The 20,486-nt window shown below is 38.2% G+C and overlaps 2 protein-coding genes across 4 annotated transcripts in view; both read right to left on the minus strand.

Moving 5' to 3' along the window:
* The window catches only part of LOC103507909 (L-dopachrome tautomerase yellow-f2-like), an 11,984-nt gene extending 8,409 nt beyond the window's left edge, over window positions 1–3,575 (minus strand). The window contains exon 1 of one of the 3 annotated variants that reach the window (XM_008472427.2): window positions 3,442–3,575. The gene's annotated coding sequence lies outside the window, so the exon portion shown is untranslated. Of the gene's footprint in view, window positions 1–3,235; window positions 3,272–3,385 lie in introns of those variants that run through there. The other 2 variants (XM_026822650.1, XM_026822651.1) reach the window with 2 other exon arrangements.
* On the minus strand, window positions 1,429–20,430 carry LOC108252223 (L-dopachrome tautomerase yellow-f-like). The gene is made up of 3 exons (XM_017443525.2): window positions 20,107–20,430; window positions 6,430–6,550; window positions 1,429–2,224 (listed from the first exon to the last, which is right to left on the minus strand). The coding sequence occupies exons 1-3, from the start codon at window positions 20,298–20,300 to the stop codon at window positions 1,508–1,510; spliced, it is 1,032 nt and encodes a 343-aa protein (XP_017299014.2). The 5' UTR covers window positions 20,301–20,430; the 3' UTR covers window positions 1,429–1,507.
* Between the last annotated feature and the right edge of the window lie 56 nt (window positions 20,431–20,486).

Genomic DNA, 20,486 nt, shown 5'->3' on the forward strand with positions numbered 1-20,486 from the left:
TAGGAGATGGAAACAATATTACCATAAACAATCTAAATTTGAAGAACCATAAATTTTAATTATATTGAAACTCATTTTAAATAAAATAATTGGTTTTGTCATATACAGAACATAAAGTGTCTCATATGGATGTTATTCACAGGTTGGTTAACACACTGGGTGAGCTTAACGAGGCCTTAGACAACCTTAAAAAGTTTCTTATTTTTTTTGCCAGCATCCATCTTAAAAGGAGCTAAAAAACCGTCTCTTTAACCAAACCGTTTATAACCTTTTAAACGGTTATTACAGCCGCCTAGTCGTTAACCATGGTTGAAACCTTAAAGTTTTTACATTTTTAGCTTTGATAAGATATTTAAAAAAAAACCGGTTAAGCGCTAAGGTGGCTTGTAGTTTTGATTGACTACTACATGGACACACTTTATAGTAGAGAGCGTAACGCCACGAAGGACAAAAGGAGTTAGGTACACCATTGTACCGAAAACCTAAATTCAGGGTAAAAAAGGCCGCCTTAAAAGCCTTAAACCCTTGTCCAGGTACGTAAGGGCTTTTTGTTTACCAGATTTTTTTTCACAAATTTTCAATTCCTGCGGCAAAAATTCTTTCCTTTTGTGAACCACCCCTTACCACACCATGTGCCATGTAAGGTTAAGGTGAAACAGCGTTTTTCGGGATTAACCGTTTTGTTCTTGTATGGTTCGATTGATCCGAACCGTTCTTTCCATTGAAACCAATTTAAAAATAAAGTTTAAATTTAACCCAAAGCGTGTTTAGTATTAAACAGTGAACAATTCTTCATTTATGGATTTATTTGAATAGTATTTCACAATTTAAATCACGGCTAAGCTTGTCAGTGAAAACCGAATAAAAATTTCTTATAAAATTTTAACCTGCAGCAGGGAAAAATAACTGGAACCATCGGTAATACTCTCCGTAAGATACCAGTACCTAGTAGGCGCTGAAATGTTAAAATTTTGTGGTAGAATAAACGACCTTAAAGTTCGGGGGTTTCGGGGTAGCTTAGCAAAGCCCCAACTTACGTTGGGGCGTTTATGGTGTCCGTGCCCAACAGAGTCTTCCAGTGGAACATTTGTATAGGTGGTATGTGTCGCAACGAAAAAAATTGAAGTCTCTGAGGTGTGCCCCTGACCACGTAAGTTCACACCCGGAAACATTTGTATAGTGGTATGTGTCGCAACGAATTGAGAGTCTCTAGGTCGGCCCTGGACCACGTAAGTTACACCCCGAACATTTGTATAGGTAGGTATGTGTCTAAAGTCGCAACGAATTGTTGAAAGTCTCTAGGTTGGCCCCTGACCAAGTACATTACACCCGAACATTTGTATTAAAGGGGTATGTGTCGCAACGAATTGAAGCTAGGTCCTATTCCACACAGCTACTTCGTACAATAGGAATGATGTCTAATATAATATTCCTTAATTTAATATCCTTCCCTTATAAAAAAGTAGCCTTATGAAATGTCCCCCTGACAAGTACACTTGTTGAGATCTTACACATCACACACTGTTCCCTTGATAGCATCCTTAACAGGTGTTTGGAATATTCTGTAGTTGATCTCATCTGTATGGAGACCCTTGTAAATATGTACAGAGAGTTTGTCAGACAACACCCACAAGTATCCTTCCTTATCCACCTTCAGATCATTAGGGAATACCAGGGTCTCGCTGTCAGTAGCTACCAGGTCTGTTGTGTCTGCAGAGTATTCATTGGCATGTTTGTAACTATTCCAGCACCCAACCCCATCCTTGTTCACTTGTGTATAGAACAAGACACCAGTCTTCTCGTCTAGAGATTCCGCTGAAGCTTGAGAGTTAGGACCACGAGATCCCAACACTTTGAATTCATAGTAGCTGTTAGAAGCAGTGGTCTTGTTCTGGAGAATCTTGGTATTCACTGAGAACTCTCGGGTTGATGACAGAGGATGGAAGTAGAGGGTTCTGTAGCCATCTTCCTTATGTACTGGAGACAAAGCGACACCAAACACACCATCTGTCCACTGGAAGTTGACCCCACCCACGTTATAGTTCCCAGAGAGTGGATCAAAATAGAAGTAGTGGTGTTTGACCTTGTAGCTCTCATTATTCTCAAGGTCATAGACAATCATCTGGAAACCACCAAGGTCAGGAATATAGGCGAATGCTTTGTCACATGTGTTGGGTGTTGTATCCACTAGAATGTTGGCGAAAACGCTATCAGCAGCAATATCGAATTAGGTACTGATTTTCTCTAATCACGATCGAATAAACTACGGGCTAAAAAATTCCCGGAGGGACGGACCCAGCTTGTTCTTTTTTTAAGTAGTCGCCAAATTTCGGCCGGAGTCATTTTCGGCCCGTTTGAGTTCGATCCAACAACCAGGGCCGGAGTTATGGCCTATTCGATTTTTCATTTTTCCATGTTTTTCCGTCAATAGGGAAGCACCAAAAATGGGAAACTCATTTCGACCTGTGATTTGTGCTTCAAATAGGTCCTACAAATAACTAATTATTCATCTTAAAATTCAAACCCAAAATTTAAATTTAGGTTTTCAATCCTCAGGGATGATGGGCTCAGGGGATGAAAATGAATTGTTCATAAATTTAATCTTTGGATCTGGATTTCAATGTAAATCATTAGTGGGACCTATTTCAAACACAAATCACGGGGCGAAATGAATTTCCCTTTTTTTGGTGCTTCCTCTATTGACGGAAGAACATGGAAAAATAAAATGTAGAATACCTAGGTAATATCTCCGGCCCTGGCTGTCGGATAGAGGTCAAAGTTGTACCAAAGTAATACTTTCTTTAAGGCCTTTGATTTGATGTAACACAATCAGGGCGATCTCATTTAAAATTTTGAAGTTGACCCCCTGGGGCGACTACTTAAAATAATAATAATAAAAAAAAAAATGGTTCCCTAAAAAGTAGGTACTAAAATTAATTTTCATCATATTTGGTCTTCTTATTTACTCAAACTTCATTTAGGAACTAACAATAGACAAGAACTGATAAGTCCCTTTAAATTTGTATTAATAGTGAATTTGGTTTTGGTAGGACTTCATTGTTAAAATTCCTTAAATTAAATGCATACATGTAAAAAATAAAATAATAATAATAATAATAATTTCGATTACCTATGCAACATATTATAAAAAAATGCCTAAAAATTGGGAAATTTTAGGCGTTCTTATTTTCTTTGGGGGAAAAAATCTAGTTTCGTATACTTAGTACCTACTTACCGAAAATCGGAATCAAATCCTCACTTGTAAAAAAATCTGTCAGACAAGTGAAACATATTATAAAAAAATGCCTAAAAATTGGGAAATTTTAGGCGTTCTTATTTTCTTTGGGGGAAAAAATCTAGTTTCGTATACTTAGTACCTACTTACCGAAAATCGGAATCAAATCCTCACTTGTAAAAAAATCTGTCAGACAAGTGACTTACCTGTTGCGTGTAGTTTGCCTACTGGCCTGGCAGTCGGAGTCAGATCAATCTGTAGTTGTGTTGCAATCCTTGTCCCAAGGTCACTTAGTGTCTTCAGGGTGGAGGGAGGTTACCAATTTATGTACGTCTTTGACCTGAACGTTTCCCTAGAAGCTAGCTAATACTTAGACCTAGGCTTGAAATCAGATGAATGGTAAATCCTAAACCAGGAAGTGTAAGGAGCAAAAAACGAAGAAGAATGAAAAAGTATATATGTACAGGGTGGTTCGTGATTTGCGAACCACGCTTATATCTCAGAAACGGCTGGGGATTAAGGAATGAAATAAACGGCATCATGTAGATGAAATTTTGATGATTAAAATGGCTTTTTTTAAATTTGCAATTTTTTTTGCAAAACGGCCCATTTTTTACCAAATATAGGTCACTTTAATGGGAACCCCCATTTTTTATTTGATTTTTGGAATCAGCATAAAATTTTAATAGAAAAAATGTATTCACTCGAAAAAATTTGCTCTACAAAAATTTGCACAAATCGCGATTTTTGCAAAAGTACAAAATAGTCCAGTATTACCTAATTTCATTCGTTTTGTTTATTGTGATTGAAACAATTAAATTGTTTTGATCTCTTCATTTTTTTTTTTTTTTTTTCAAATGCCTTAAGACACTTACTGTGAGGATATCGTCGGCGGTTTCCTGATCATTACAAGCCCACATTGAATGCACCAGTCCCTGGTGGATCTCTGAAGTTAAGCAACGCTGTGTATGGTGGATATGTTTACAAGCCCACATTGAATGCACCAGTCCCTGGTGGATCTCTGAAGTTAAGCAACGCTGTGTATGGTGGATATGTTTACAAGCCCACATTGAATGCACCAGTCCCTGGTGGATCTCTGAAGTTAAGCAACGCTGTGTATGGTGGATATGTTTACAAGCCCACATTGAATGCACCAGTCCCTGGTGGATCTCTGAAGTTAAGCAACGCTGTGTATGGTGGATATGTTTACAAGCCCACATTGAATGCACCAGTCCCTGGTGGATCTCTGAAGTTAAGCAACGCTGTGTATGGTGGATATGTTTACAAGCCCACATTGAATGCACCAGTCCCTGGTGGATCTCTGAAGTTAAGCAACGCTGTGTATGGTGGATATGTTTACAAGCCCACATTGAATGCACCAGTCCCTGGTGGATCTCTGAAGTTAAGCAACGCTGTGTATGGTGGATATGTTTACAAGCCCACATTGAATGCACCAGTCCCTGGTGGATCTCTGAAGTTAAGCAACGCTGTGTATGGTGGATATGTTTACAAGCCCACATTGAATGCACCAGTCCCTGGTGGATCTCTGAAGTTAAGCAACGCTGTGTATGGTGGATATGTTTACAAGCCCACATTGAATGCACCAGTCCCTGGTGGATCTCTGAAGTTAAGCAACGCTGTGTATGGTGGATATGTTTACAAGCCCACATTGAATGCACCAGTCCCTGGTGGATCTCTGAAGTTAAGCAACGCTGTGTATGGTGGATATGTTTACAAGCCCACATTGAATGCACCAGTCCCTGGTGGATCTCTGAAGTTAAGCAACGCTGTGTATGGTGGATATGTTTACAAGCCCACATTGAATGCACCAGTCCCTGGTGGATCTCTGAAGTTAAGCAACGCTGTGTATGGTGGGTATGTTTACAAGCCCACATTGAATGCACCAGTCCCTGGTGGATCTCTGAAGTTAAGCAACGCTGTGTATGGTGGGTATGTTTACAAGCCCACATTGAATGCACCAGTCCCCGGTGGATCTCTGAAGTTAAGCAACGCTGTGTATGGTGGATATGTTTACAAGCCCACATTGAATGAACCAGTCCCCGGTGGATCTCTGAAGTTAAGCAACGCTGTGTATGGTGGATATGTTTACAAGCCCACATTGAATGCACCAGTCCCTGGTGGATCTCTGAAGTTAAGCAACGCTGTGTATGGTGGATATGTTTACAAGCCCACATTGAATGCACCAGTCCCCGGTGGATCTCTGAAGTTAAGCAACGCTGTGTATGGTGGATATGTTTACAAGTGACCTTCTGGGACAACCCGTGCTGCTGGGTATTTCGGGTTGCATTCAACCCCGAAACGATTGATGGGTTGGTTGAATTCCAGCAAATAAGATGGGTGTAAAATTGTAAAGTCATGATATGACTCATAAATGCCTCTCATAATGGCTACCAAGTAATAAAAAGGGGTCAATTTAAAATATTCTTTAAAATAGCCAAAAGTGACTGTGGAATCGCATCTAAATTTAACACACTTATGATAAGTTTATTTAGGTATTTACTTTTAACAAGTGACAAATTATGATTTGTGTCGAACCAATTTAACTTTGAAATAAAAATTTAACCAAAGTACCTTCTTGCCAGCCTAGTTAGCTTGGTATGTTCTGTGTTTGCAATTAGGGCTTTTGTCGACAAAGTGATTGGAATGTACCGTGTGACACACCATTCCACAGTGTTTTCCTTTCTAAAACGCGTCTTAACTTTTAACTTTTTTTAGACCATTTTTTTCGGGAATGCATGACCTTTCCAAATTTCGAAAATTCGCGAAAAATGGACTAAATCCAAAAGCTCATGTTACCACATGATTGAGGAAAACAGAGCACCGCGAAATGATATTTCACACAGGTACATTTCAGTTAGTTTTGATGTTCGTGGAATCGCGAATTGCAAAAAATTTAAGGAATAGTCGATTTTACATTTGAAATTCCAAAGTTGGTACCAAGTTGGCTTATTCCGCGACATTATTGGCAAATTTCAATATTTGCCAAAACATTCTCTGCAAAAATCGAGAATTACCTACGCGTTTTTTTATTCTTTGAAAATTCCAACAGATTCAGAGCAATTCGAGTGGGTCACACAATTGGTGGACACTTTGTAGTATACTCTGTGAAATACAAGACATTATACTGTTGGTAATAAAATAAATTACAAAGTTTATATATTTTAACTACTTACGAGTATATTTAGTCTAGGAGTTCTATTATCAAACTTACCAGTAAGGTTGATATAGTTGAGTGTAGAAACAATACCGCTCTTCCATCGAGGTATAGTTACAAACAGCTTGTCATGCCATCTCCTAGGTGTTGGTACCTGTTACCTACGTATGTTAAAAAAGCTTTTTTTGTGTTTAAAGATGGCAAATTCTTTTTTAAATATTATGTTGAAATATTATATCTCATCCCGGATCTGTTGCTTGTATCTGGTTCTCATATAGTCTGTATCAGAGGTGTCGTACAGAACAGTTTTAACTTGCACTAATGCTATCAACTTCTCTTCAATGTTCTCCATTTTCAATTCACTCAAATAATAGGATTTTCAAGGGAAATCAAAAAAAATCAACTCACAAAACAAAGAAGATCAAAATAAACTGCGCGCCTAGAAAAAAACTGCACGCAGATTCTGTGTCGCCTCCACAAGTGAGGCAGGCGAGTGACACAGACAAGTGACACGTGCGAGTGCACTGCGTCGTAATGTGCGCGGTAGTATTGAATCCAATGGTTTACAAAAACTGCTTTGCTGTGCTGCGTGACTGTGCTGCGTAGCTGCGTCTCAATGTGCGCCGGGCCTTATAGATCCCTCCTAACCCATATCTCCCTCCAATACCTCCCTCCCATTCTACTTTAACCCATTTCCCTCCCATACGGAGTAGATCGATAGCTAGGGGCGCCCGTATAATGGGAGACGGCGAGACTAAACTAGTAAAATGTATCTTGTGTTAGGTATACCTAGGTATAAATACTGTATCTTAAATGCTGTACACGTATAAATACTGTATCTTACGTATAGACCGTATAGCGTATAAATACTGGATCTTACGTATAGTTATGCGGGACGATGACTTTATAAAGTGAGAATGAGAGGGTACTAACTTTGGCGAGGATAAAAAAGGATACCTTATAGTCTAGGACTCTCGTCTGTTACTCTACATTTGAACAAAGATGGTCCAGTGGTACTGCTTTCTATTGTAAGACAAACAGATAGACAGACAAGTCTAGCTAGAGGACATTAAACGGAGAGCAGACCAGTGTCTTGCTGTGGGACTATAACTAGGGATCAGAGCAGCCAAACCCTAACCAGCCTGGCTAGCTGGAGGTTACAAAGGGGTTTATCATGCTTCCAAGGAAAAGCACAGCTCCTCATGATGGTTGACTGCGATTCGGGACGGGCCAGGTAATATTGGCTAAAGACCATCAACCCCCTTCGGTACAGCTACACCGCTACAACAAACAAACTAAATGGAAAAGCGTTCCATAAAGAATTTCGCACTTCACAGAATCATGACGTAAAATGGCCGCAAAAGAAAAAAAAAATAAAGTGACTTCAGTCAAATTATAGCAAAACGAGGAGTGCAAAATTGTAGAATTGCTTTCATAATTCAGGACCGCAGCCTTGCTCTCCCGAAAGTCCAGAGATCGGAACTTTCTACTCAAATAACTCGACTCTAACTTGAAAAGTTTCAAGCTTGTTAAGTGTCAAGTACTGTCGCTTTGAGTTCAAGTTCTACTCCAGGACAAGCACAACTTAACAAGTAGCGAACATGAGAACAGTTCACAAATTAGGTAGGTACATACCTAGGTACTGATTTTCTTTAATCACGATCGAATAAACTACGGGCTAAAAAATTCCCGGAGGGACGGACCCAGCTTGTTTCTCAACATAATTGACCGAACGACAGTGAGGTCTATGTTTTAACTCGACCATTTTGCATTTGATGGTTTAGATGTTGTTAGGGTAAAAGAACACTCAAATAAGCATCATTCAATAGGATAAGGAAAGTCGTGTGATGTTCACACCAGATTTTTTTTTTAAGTAGTCGCCAAATTTCGGCCGGAGTCATTGTCGGTCCCAGAGGGTCAACTTATAAATTTAATCTTTGGATCTGGATTTCAATGTAAATCATTAGTGGGACCTATTTGAAACACAAATCACGGGTCGAAATGAATTTCCCTTTTTTTGGTGCTTCCTCTATTGACGGAAGAACATGGAAAAATAAAATGTAGAATAGGTCATATCTCCGGCCCTGGCTGTCGGATAGAGGTCAAAGTTGTACCAAAGTAATACTTTCTTTAAGGCCTTTGATTTGATGTAACACAATCAAGGCGATCTTATTTAAAATTTTGAAGTTGACCCCCTGGGGCGACTACTTAAAATAATAATAATAAAAAAATAGTTCCCTAAAAAGTAGGTACTAAAATTAATTTTCATCATATTTGGTCTTCTTATTTTACTCAAACTTCATTTAGGAACTAACAATAGACAAGAACTGATAAGTCCCTTTAAATTTGTATTAATAGTGAATTTGGTTTTGGCAGGACTTCATTGTTAAAATTCCTTAAATTAAATGCATACATGTAAAAAATAAAATAATAATAATAATAATAATTTCGATTACCTATGCAACATATTATTATTTACTCAAACTTCATTTAGGAACTAACAATAGACAAGAACTGATAAGTCCCTTTAAATTTGTATTAATAGTGAATTTGGTTTTGGTAGGACTTCATTGTTAAAATTCCTTAAATTAAATGCATACATGTAAAAAATAAAATAATAATAATAATTTCGATTACCTATGCAACATATTATAATTTGGCAAAAAATGGGCCGTTTTGCAAAAAAATTTGCAAATTTAAGAAGTGCCATTTTAATCATCAAAATTTCATCTACATGATGCCTTAATTCCTAGCCGTTTCTGAGATATAAGCGTGGTTCGCAAATCACGGACCACCCTGTATATTACCTAAATACAAGTTCACGAGTAGGTAACCTATTATAAATTCAGTGCTCACTAGAAGTACCCAAGTACCTAACACCGAATCCGATAAAAAAGTTGAAGTATGTACAGCTAATGATCTGTATATCTGTACCTATGCAACCTTATCATTTACCCAAGATTATCTATTACCTAAATACAGGTTCACGAGTAGGTAACCTATTATAAATTCAGTGCTCACTAGAAGTACCCAAGTACCTAGTTGTGTTGCAATCCTTGTCCCAAGGTCACTTAGTGTCTTCAGGGTGGAGGGAGGTTACAAATTTATGTACGTCTTTGACCTGAACACCAAGAGGTCTTAAAGTACCTAAGTACCTTAATAAGTGGTTGGGAGTTCACTCAATTTGATTGAAGAGTGCTGAAGTCTCAACACCAATACCTTACCGTTCATTGATTGTGACATCATATAGATATCTGGCAACACTCTTCAAGATATAACATGGTATTATTGGTATTAAATCATGTTAGAACGTACACTATTATACATTAAATTTTATGTAAAGTTCCGTGCCTATAGATATATACTTACTCTGACTGCAGGTCGTTATGTTTAGTTCATAGCCTGGTAGACCTAGTTTCTTGTCTAATATAGTACACTTTTTAGCCCGTCCTTCCTTTATTATTACAATAGTAATAACAAGCTGGGTCCGTCCCTCTGGGAAGTTTTTAGGCCGTAGTTTATTCAATCGTGGTTAAAGAATACCTATGTACCTACCTAATTTGTTTAATATTCAGTTTATTATCATTCTTGATTTGATTTTTTGATTTTACTTTCACGTAATGATTTAAAATCAAGACTAGAGCCCGTTCTCCCTTTATTCCCAATAAAATGTTTAAGTCACCCATCCATTTATTGGCCTTGCTCGGCGTAGCTTAACATAGGTAACGCTAAAACCGGTCTTAAATGATCGACTGAAGTGTTATCTAAAACTTTCTAGCTTTGAGTTCATAGGTCGTCGCGACAAATTTCAAGATCAGAGCTCATTATTTTGTGTGAGAAAATGTGAAAAAAAAAAAAAAAAAAAAAAATCCCAAAATTACCAAATGAACTTGTGTGTGTGTCTGTCTGTAAACAAAATATCTCGAGAACGGTAAGAGCTAGAGACTTGAAATTTGGTATGTAGATGTCAAATGTGACAAGGATGGATCGGTTAGGATCGGTGAACGGTTGGCGTCATTTTACCGCTTTTTGGCGGTTTTCGGTGTAATTTAACAATATATCGGGAACGGTATTAGCTAGAGACTTGAAATTTGCTATGTAGTTTACAAATGTGACAAGGGTGCAACTCAAAACGTTTGGTTGAGATAGGTACTGCGGTTGGCGGTATATTGACCGCTTTTTGGCGGTTTTTGACCGTTTTTTTGGCGGTTTTCAGCTATACCGACTAAACGGTTAGAGATACATATTGTAAAAGTTTGGTTATAAGAACAAGAACACCCAAAATAAGCATCATTCAATAGGATGAGGAAAGTCGTGTGATGTTCACACCAGATTTTTTGGTCCGATTTTTCGATGTCGATTTTTTTCTGCCTGAGGTCTACAGTTGACTGCACCCACTAGTGTAGACACCTATTGTACCTATACGGAATAGTCAAATACAAATAACGTAAGACGCATTTAATCCCCTTCTCCTTTTGTACATCATTAGAAAAGTATAATAGCTGTCAGCCTGGAGACAAAATGTAAAGCGATTTAGAGCCTAACAAGGAATATTATTTATTGCAAATTAATCTTCGATCAGGCTTGATCTCAGGAGTTCAACATAAGGGGCATGGTTGAAATCGAGGAAAGGAAGAACAATGAAAATTTCCATACCATTTACGTAGCTGCACCTCGTAGTATGACTCTCACTACTCAACTCTCATAAAAGAAAATATATTGTGTTGTTTCACGGTTGAAACTTGATTCTTAGAATTAAACGCAAGTTGAATTTCTAGAGAAGCAGCCACTTTGAATATCTCGATAATTCCGTGATCTACTGTGTTTGCTTTCAATAGAAAAACGATCTTAAGATCCAAAATAGTCAAATTTGACCCCTCATTGCCAGCCCTGGTCATTGTAATCTCAAGGTTGTTCCGTCATAATACGGCCTTTCCCTGAGCTTGGAGTGTTGGAGTTTGGCAAACTTTCAATCTCCACACCACATATAGGTACATCGGGAAGCTGAATCATTAACATGGGTAAGTACTTATATTATCTTCGGGAAGCTTGTATTATCTTCTAATGAGAAACCCTACACCGAACCAAACCCTACCCAGAATATAAACATAACTATTGTCAAGACCTAGAGGAAGGTAATTCTAGAAACGTCACATAATAAATTATAGTAGTATCCTAGTTATCTGTTATTACTTCTTGTAAAGTTGCTATTATTACATCTATGGAGTTCTAAAGTTACTAGGTAGTCATAATTGGTTAGTTTGGTACAGCTTTATTTCTCTATCCCACACATAATGTAGTTACCTAATTTGAATAATCTGTTGTAACTAAACCACAGATCAGTAAACATTGTTTTGAAACACTTTTTCTATACATCGATTTTGTTTTGTATCCCCTCCCTCCTTCCATTTTCACGTGAATTCAGACTTCTTGGAAACACGAGAAAGAAAAGAAAGAGAGAGAGAGAGAGAGAGAGAGAGAGAGAGAGAACTCTATCAAGTTTCCAAGAAAAGGTTCAGTCAAGTCAAGGTTAGTGAGTTTTCCCATCTTGGAATTTGGATATAAAACGCTAATTACCATAAATCAGCAAAATAAAAAATGAACCTTCAAACTTGTTAAAGTAGAAAATGACATCTTGATTCCCGAAGCTAACCAACTTCGTGCATGGTTGATATTTACATGGGTGACCGGTTGGCCACTTCATGCTTCATGTGCTGCTGGAAATTGTTTCAATCCTATGTCAGAAAATAGGATAGCTACATTAGCTACAAGTAGATAGGGTTGGTGTACTTTCTAATACAAAGATAGGTGAATCAGTGGAACTTCTCTCAATCCCAGAAATGTTCAGAGGAAAACCCAAAATTAATAATGATGTCCTAGGATTCTATACATAGATAGATAACTGGTTGGGGTTTCCTTGAGGAATAATTGTTATTGTTGTAATGACAACTACATGTCTGGAGAGCTGGAGGGTTATATTTGGTGATGTATTTTGGCATATGATAACGTTTCTATTTGTATTTATTACATTATTTCACATTCATATCTATGTTAAGCTACCCGAGGAAGGCCAATAAATGGATGGGTGACTTAAACATTATATTGGGAATAAAGGGAGAAACAAATTTAAAGCTACCTACGTTGGGACCAGTATTGGCCATACCTACCTAGGTACTCGTATATACTATTACACCCCTATTGCCTATAATGCCTGCTGTAGTTAGGTACTGTCATTAGGTATTATGTCAAATGAATATTGCTAATCCTAAATTTTAAGTTAGACACCAGAATTTCTAAATGTTCTGGCTCCAAAAGAGCTACATACATATTTGAAATAACAGCTATTGGTTCTTCAAACAGGTAGGTAGTTTCCCAGAGGTAGTATTTGACATGCTGCTGGAGAGTGTAGGTCTAGGATGGGCAATATTGTAGGGATTATCATATCGTTGTACAAATTTTAAGTTAGACACCAGAATTTCTAAATGTTCTGGCTCCAAAAGAGCTACATACATATTTGAAATAACAGCTATTGGTTCTTCACACAGGTAGTTTCCCAGAGGTAGTATTTGACATGCTGCTGGAGAGTGTAGGTCTGGGTACCTAATATGTAAAATGAAACCAATTTTTCCCACCGGAACAATTTGTATTTCAATTCTTAGCTCATTTAGGATGGGCAATATTGTAGGGATTATCATATCGTTGTATGACACTGTAAGGTGAGGCACATGACCACAAGTAAGAGGGTCAAGAGCGAACACCACTCAGGCTAAACCTAAAGAATAGAACTTGATTATTCTGAGGTGATTAAACAGTGAGTGAATTTTATTTTAATTTGAATCCTAGAAGCAAAGTTGATTGAAAATTGTAGTGAGAAGCGTGCCATTGCTTATCTTGATGAGTTCAGAAGTGACTTGAAGTTAGAGTTCAAGGGCGAAGTATCTCTAAGATTCTGAGGCTTCTGAAAGAACAAATTATTTATTTATAAACTTCAGAATGGTTGGTAGTTGTGTCAGTATTATTCATTCAGTCCGATGATTATAATAATAATAATAATAATAACTCTTTATTGTAACAAATAATGACAAAATTACAATAGGGCGTGATTATTGCCTAAGGCAATCTCTGCCATCAAACCCTTACAACTACCACTTAGTAGTGTCTTGAGAGTTACACATTAACAAAAAAAAAAGAGGGAGGAGAAGGAGACCATTTTCGTGATCCTGGTAAAAAGACCTTTAATTTGATTTATAGGTCGACCAGGTTTGGATGAGTCCTTCTATGGGGACAGACTGACAGACAGACACCGAAGCGAATACAATAGTCCGTCCACTATACCTTTTATTATTAGTTATTAGTAATAATAAAGGAAGGACGGACTAAAAAAGGTATAAGGGACGGGCTATTGTATTCGCTTCGGTGTCGTCTGTCTGTCACTCTGTCTGTTCCCATAGAAGGACTTATCCAAACCTGGTCGACCTATATATCAAATTAGAGGTCTTTTTACCAGGATCACGAAAATGGTAGTGCAAATTTTGTCCAGAGATCCATAAATCTAAAAAACCAAAAAAAAAAAAAACTGGTTTTTGGGGGATTTTTTTCACATTTTCTCACACAAATGAGCTCTGATCTTGAATGAGCTCTGATCTTGAAATTTGTCACGACGACCTATGAACTCAAAGCGAGAAAGTTTTAGATAACACTTCAGTCGTTAATTTAAGACCGGTTTTAGCGTCACCTAGGTTAAGTAACTCAAAGCGAGAAAGTTTTAGATAACACTTCAGTCGTTAATTTAAGACCGGTTTTAGCGTTACCTATGTTAAGCTACCCGAGGAAGGCCAATAAATGGATGGGTGACTTAAACATTATATTGGGAATAAAGGGAGAAACAAATTTAAACCTACCTACGTTGGAACCAGTATTGGCCATACCTACTATTGCACCCCTATTAGCCTGTAATGCCTGCTGTAGTTAGGTACTGTCATTAGGTATTATGTCAAATGAATATTGCTAAGGAATGAATATTGCTAATAAAGGGAGAAACAAATTTAAACCTACCTACGTTGGAACCAGTATTGGCCATACCTACTATTGCACCCCTATTAGCCTGTAATGCCTGCTGTAGTTAGGTACTGTCATTAGGTATTATGTCAAATGAATATTGCTAAGGAATGAATATTGCTAATAAAGGGAGAAACAAATTTAAACCTACCTACGTTGGAACCAGTATTGGCCATACCTACTATTGCACCCCTATTAGCCTGTAATGCCTGCTGTAGTTAGGTACTGTCATTAGGTATTATGTCAAATGAATATTGCTAAGGAATGAATATTGCTAATAAAGGGAGAAACAAATTTAAACCTACCTACGTTGGAACCAGTATTGGCCATACCTACTATTGCACCCCTATTAGCCTGTAATGCCTGCTGTAGTTAGGTACTGTCATTAGGTATTATGTCAAATGAATATTGCTAAGGAATGAATATTGCTAATAAAGGGAGAAACAAATTTAAACCTACCTACGTTGGAACCAGTATTGGCCATACCTACTATTGCACCCCTATTAGCCTGTAATGCCTGCTGTAGTTAGGTACTGTCATTAGGTATTATGTCAAATGAATATTGCTAAGGAATGAATATTGCTAATAAAGGGAGAAACAAATTTAAACCTACCTACGTTGGAACCAGTATTGGCCATACCTACTATTGCACCCCTATTAGCCTGTAATGCCTGCTGTAGTTAGGTACTGTCATTAGGTATTATGTCAAATGAATATTGCTAAGGAATGAATATTGCTAATAAAGGGAGAAACAAATTTAAACCTACCTACGTTGGAACCAGTATTGGCCATACCTACTATTGCACCCCTATTAGCCTGTAATGCCTGCTGTAGTTAGGTACTGTCATTAGGTATTATGTCAAATGAATATTGCTAAGGAATGAATATTGCTAATAAAGGGAGAAACAAATTTAAACCTACCTACGTTGGAACCAGTATTGGCCATACCTACTATTGCACCCCTATTAGCCTGTAATGCCTGCTGTAGTTAGGTACTGTCATTAGGTATTATGTCAAATGAATATTGCTAAGGAATGAATATTGCTAATAAAGGGAGAAACAAATTTAAACCTACCTACGTTGGAACCAGTATTGGCCATACCTACTATTGCACCCCTATTAGCCTGTAATGCCTGCTGTAGTTAGGTACTGTCATTAGGTATTATGTCAAATGAATATTGCTAAGGAATGAATATTGCTAATAAAGGGAGAAACAAATTTAAACCTACCTACGTTGGAACCAGTATTGGCCATACCTACTATTGCACCCCTATTAGCCTGTAATGCCTGCTGTAGTTAGGTACTGTCATTAGGTATTATGTCAAATGAATATTGCTAAGGAATGAATATTGCTAATAAAGGGAGAAACAAATTTAAACCTACCTACGTTGGAACCAGTATTGGCCATACCTACTATTGCACCCCTATTAGCCTGTAATGCCTGCTGTAGTTAGGTACTGTCATTAGGTATTATGTCAAATGAATATTGCTAAGGAATGAATATTGCTAATAAAGGGAGAAACAAATTTAAACCTACCTACGTTGGAACCAGTATTGGCCATACCTACTATTGCACCCCTATTAGCCTGTAATGCCTGCTGTAGTTAGGTACTGTCATTAGGTATTATGTCAAATGAATATTGCTAAGGAATGAATATTGCTAATAAAGGGAGAAACAAATTTAAACCTACCTACGTTGGAACCAGTATTGGCCATACCTACTATTGCACCCCTATTAGCCTGTAATGCCTGCTGTAGTTAGGTACTGTCATTAGGTATTATGTCAAATGAATATTGCTAAGGAATGAATATTGCTAATAAAGGGAGAAACAAATTTAAACCTACCTACGTTGGAACCAGTATTGGCCATACCTACTATTGCACCCCTATTAGCCTGTAATGCCTGCTGTAGTTAGGTACTGTCATTAGGTATTATGTCAAATGAATATTGCTAAGGAATGAATATTGCTAATAAAGGGAGAAACAAATTTAAACCTACCTACGTTGGAACCAGTATTGGCCATACCTACTATTGCACCCCTATTAGCCTGTAATGCCTGCTGTAGTTAGGTACTGTCATTAGGTATTATGTCAAATGAATATTGCTAAGGAATGAATATTGCTAATAAAGGGAGAAACAAATTTAAACCTACCTACGTTGGAACCAGTATTGGCCATACCTACTATTGCACCCCTATTAGCCTGTAATGCCTGCTGTAGTTAGGTACTGTCATTAGGTATTATGTCAAATGAATATTGCTAAGGAATGAATATTGCTAATAAAGGGAGAAACAAATTTAAACCTACCTACGTTGGAACCAGTATTGGCCATACCTACTATTGCACCCCTATTAGCCTGTAATGCCTGCTGTAGTTAGGTACTGTCATTAGGTATTATGTCAAATGAATATTGCTAAGGAATGAATATTGCTAATAAAGGGAGAAACAAATTTAAACCTACCTACGTTGGAACCAGTATTGGCCATACCTACTATTGCACCCCTATTAGCCTGTAATGCCTGCTGTAGTTAGGTACTGTCATTAGGTATTATGTCAAATGAATATTGCTAAGGAATGAATATTGCTAATAAAGGGAGAAACAAATTTAAACCTACCTACGTTGGAACCAGTATTGGCCATACCTACTATTGCACCCCTATTAGCCTGTAATGCCTGCTGTAGTTAGGTACTGTCATTAGGTATTATGTCAAATGAATATTGCTAAGGAATGAATATTGCTAATAAAGGGAGAAACAAATTTAAACCTACCTACGTTGGAACCAGTATTGGCCATACCTACTATTGCACCCCTATTAGCCTGTAATGCCTGCTGTAGTTAGGTACTGTCATTAGGTATTATGTCAAATGAATATTGCTAAGGAATGAATATTGCTAATAAAGGGAGAAACAAATTTAAACCTACCTACGTTGGAACCAGTATTGGCCATACCTACTATTGCACCCCTATTAGCCTGTAATGCCTGCTGTAGTTAGGTACTGTCATTAGGTATTATGTCAAATGAATATTGCTAAGGAATGAATATTGCTAATAAAGGGAGAAACAAATTTAAACCTACCTACGTTGGAACCAGTATTGGCCATACCTACTATTGCACCCCTATTAGCCTGTAATGCCTGCTGTAGTTAGGTACTGTCATTAGGTATTATGTCAAATGAATATTGCTAAGGAATGAATATTGCTAATAAAGGGAGAAACAAATTTAAACCTACCTACGTTGGAACCAGTATTGGCCATACCTACTATTGCACCCCTATTAGCCTGTAATGCCTGCTGTAGTTAGGTACTGTCATTAGGTATTATGTCAAATGAATATTGCTAAGGAATGAATATTGCTAATAAAGGGAGAAACAAATTTAAACCTACCTACGTTGGAACCAGTATTGGCCATACCTACTATTGCACCCCTATTAGCCTGTAATGCCTGCTGTAGTTAGGTACTGTCATTAGGTATTATGTCAAATGAATATTGCTAAGGAATGAATATTGCTAATAAAGGGAGAAACAAATTTAAACCTACCTACGTTGGAACCAGTATTGGCCATACCTACTATTGCACCCCTATTAGCCTGTAATGCCTGCTGTAGTTAGGTACTGTCATTAGGTATTATGTCAAATGAATATTGCTAAGGAATGAATATTGCTAATAAAGGGAGAAACAAATTTAAACCTACCTACGTTGGAACCAGTATTGGCCATACCTACTATTGCACCCCTATTAGCCTGTAATGCCTGCTGTAGTTAGGTACTGTCATTAGGTATTATGTCAAATGAATATTGCTAAGGAATGAATATTGCTAATAAAGGGAGAAACAAATTTAAACCTACCTACGTTGGAACCAGTATTGGCCATACCTACTATTGCACCCCTATTAGCCTGTAATGCCTGCTGTAGTTAGGTACTGTCATTAGGTATTATGTCAAATGAATATTGCTAAGGAATGAATATTGCTAATAAAGGGAGAAACAAATTTAAACCTACCTACGTTGGAACCAGTATTGGCCATACCTACTATTGCACCCCTATTAGCCTGTAATGCCTGCTGTAGTTAGGTACTGTCATTAGGTATTATGTCAAATGAATATTGCTAAGGAATGAATATTGCTAATAAAGGGAGAAACAAATTTAAACCTACCTACGTTGGAACCAGTATTGGCCATACCTACTATTGCACCCCTATTAGCCTGTAATGCCTGCTGTAGTTAGGTACTGTCATTAGGTATTATGTCAAATGAATATTGCTAAGGAATGAATATTGCTAATAAAGGGAGAAACAAATTTAAACCTACCTACGTTGGAACCAGTATTGGCCATACCTACTATTGCACCCCTATTAGCCTGTAATGCCTGCTGTAGTTAGGTACTGTCATTAGGTATTATGTCAAATGAATATTGCTAAGGAATGAATATTGCTAATAAAGGGAGAAACAAATTTAAACCTACCTACGTTGGAACCAGTATTGGCCATACCTACTATTGCACCCCTATTAGCCTGTAATGCCTGCTGTAGTTAGGTACTGTCATTAGGTATTATGTCAAATGAATATTGCTAAGGAATGAATATTGCTAATAAAGGGAGAAACAAATTTAAACCTACCTACGTTGGAACCAGTATTGGCCATACCTACTATTGCACCCCTATTAGCCTGTAATGCCTGCTGTAGTTAGGTACTGTCATTAGGTATTATGTCAAATGAATATTGCTAAGGAATGAATATTGCCTCCATCACTCCTCTTGGCCGCCGCCGGTTTTCCCGGCTTCCGACCTCGGGGAGCCGCAGGTCCTGCCCTCTGTTTGATTACCTCTTCCAGCCGGTCCATGGTAGTGATGACATGCCTGACCGCATCTCCGCTTGTCTCATCCTTGACCAGGATCTTGCCGTCGGATGTCCAACAGTTTTGAACACCAAACACATCCCGGGCTTTGTTCAGGATCGCTAACCTTGTCCTAGTTAGCGATTCTCCGATCCTGAAGGGGAGGCCCTTGAGGTTCTTCTTGGTAAGGAAAACCTCTCTCCTTGTTCTGTACGAACAGAATTTCACTATGATGGGGCGGGGCTTGGCTGCAGACTTCACTCTACCCAACCTGTGCGCTCGGTCGATCTGATCTGGCAGGATAGAAAGTCCAAGATTTGTATTAAATATCTCCAACACAGCTCTCTCGCTCTCATGTTCATCCTTTGCCTGCGCCTCAGGAACTCCAAACACCAGGAGACAGTTCCTCCGACTGTATGACTCCAGGGAGTCATACTTCACCTCCATGTCTGCCAACCTCCTCCCCACCTCCGCGAACTCACCCTGCACCTGCGACCGGAACGATTTGAATGCGGCCTCAAGTAACCCTAGGGATACGGCCGTACTCTTCTCGTCACCCGGCTGCAGGGAGGCTTTGATGACGTTAAGATTCGCACTGAACTCCTCCATCTGCCTATCCACCATGTTTTTGATGTTCAACAACTCCTCAGCCATCCTATCACTACTTAACACTTTCACTGAATACTTGCCCTAACACATAGGTACCTAACTAAGGGGAGAAAAAACTATGTACCTAAATATTGGCTCTGAGGGAGCAAAAATTAAAAATTAACTTTTATTAATAAATTTTAGAAAAATTTTAATCCAGTCCTAGCGGCAGATTGTTCTCCTGTATGTATTCCTTATTTTCGATCGCCTTGGCTCGAGTAGCGTCATCCGGGAAATCAAAGTCTACAGTTTTCCAGGCAAATAATTCCTTGAGACGCTCATTAGCCGCGTTTACACGACATGCTAGGAGACACACTCCGGCGAGGAGAGTTAAACACTTGAGAGACATGGCTGAAATGAGGGAACATGGAATGTGCGAACGGAGCTTTAGTAAACGTAAACGTTTCCCTAGAAGCTAGCTAATACTTAGACCTAGGCTTGAAATCAGATGAATGGTAAATCCTAAACCAGGAAGTGTAAGGAGCAGTAACACTACCTATTGTATTTAGTACAGTGTGTTAGCTTTTAAAATACC

This window comes from Diaphorina citri, unplaced genomic scaffold (genome assembly GCF_000475195.1).
Source record: "Diaphorina citri unplaced genomic scaffold, Diaci psyllid genome assembly version 1.1 scaffold350, whole genome shotgun sequence".
In the NCBI taxonomy this organism is placed as follows: domain Eukaryota; kingdom Metazoa; phylum Arthropoda; class Insecta; order Hemiptera; family Psyllidae; genus Diaphorina; species Diaphorina citri.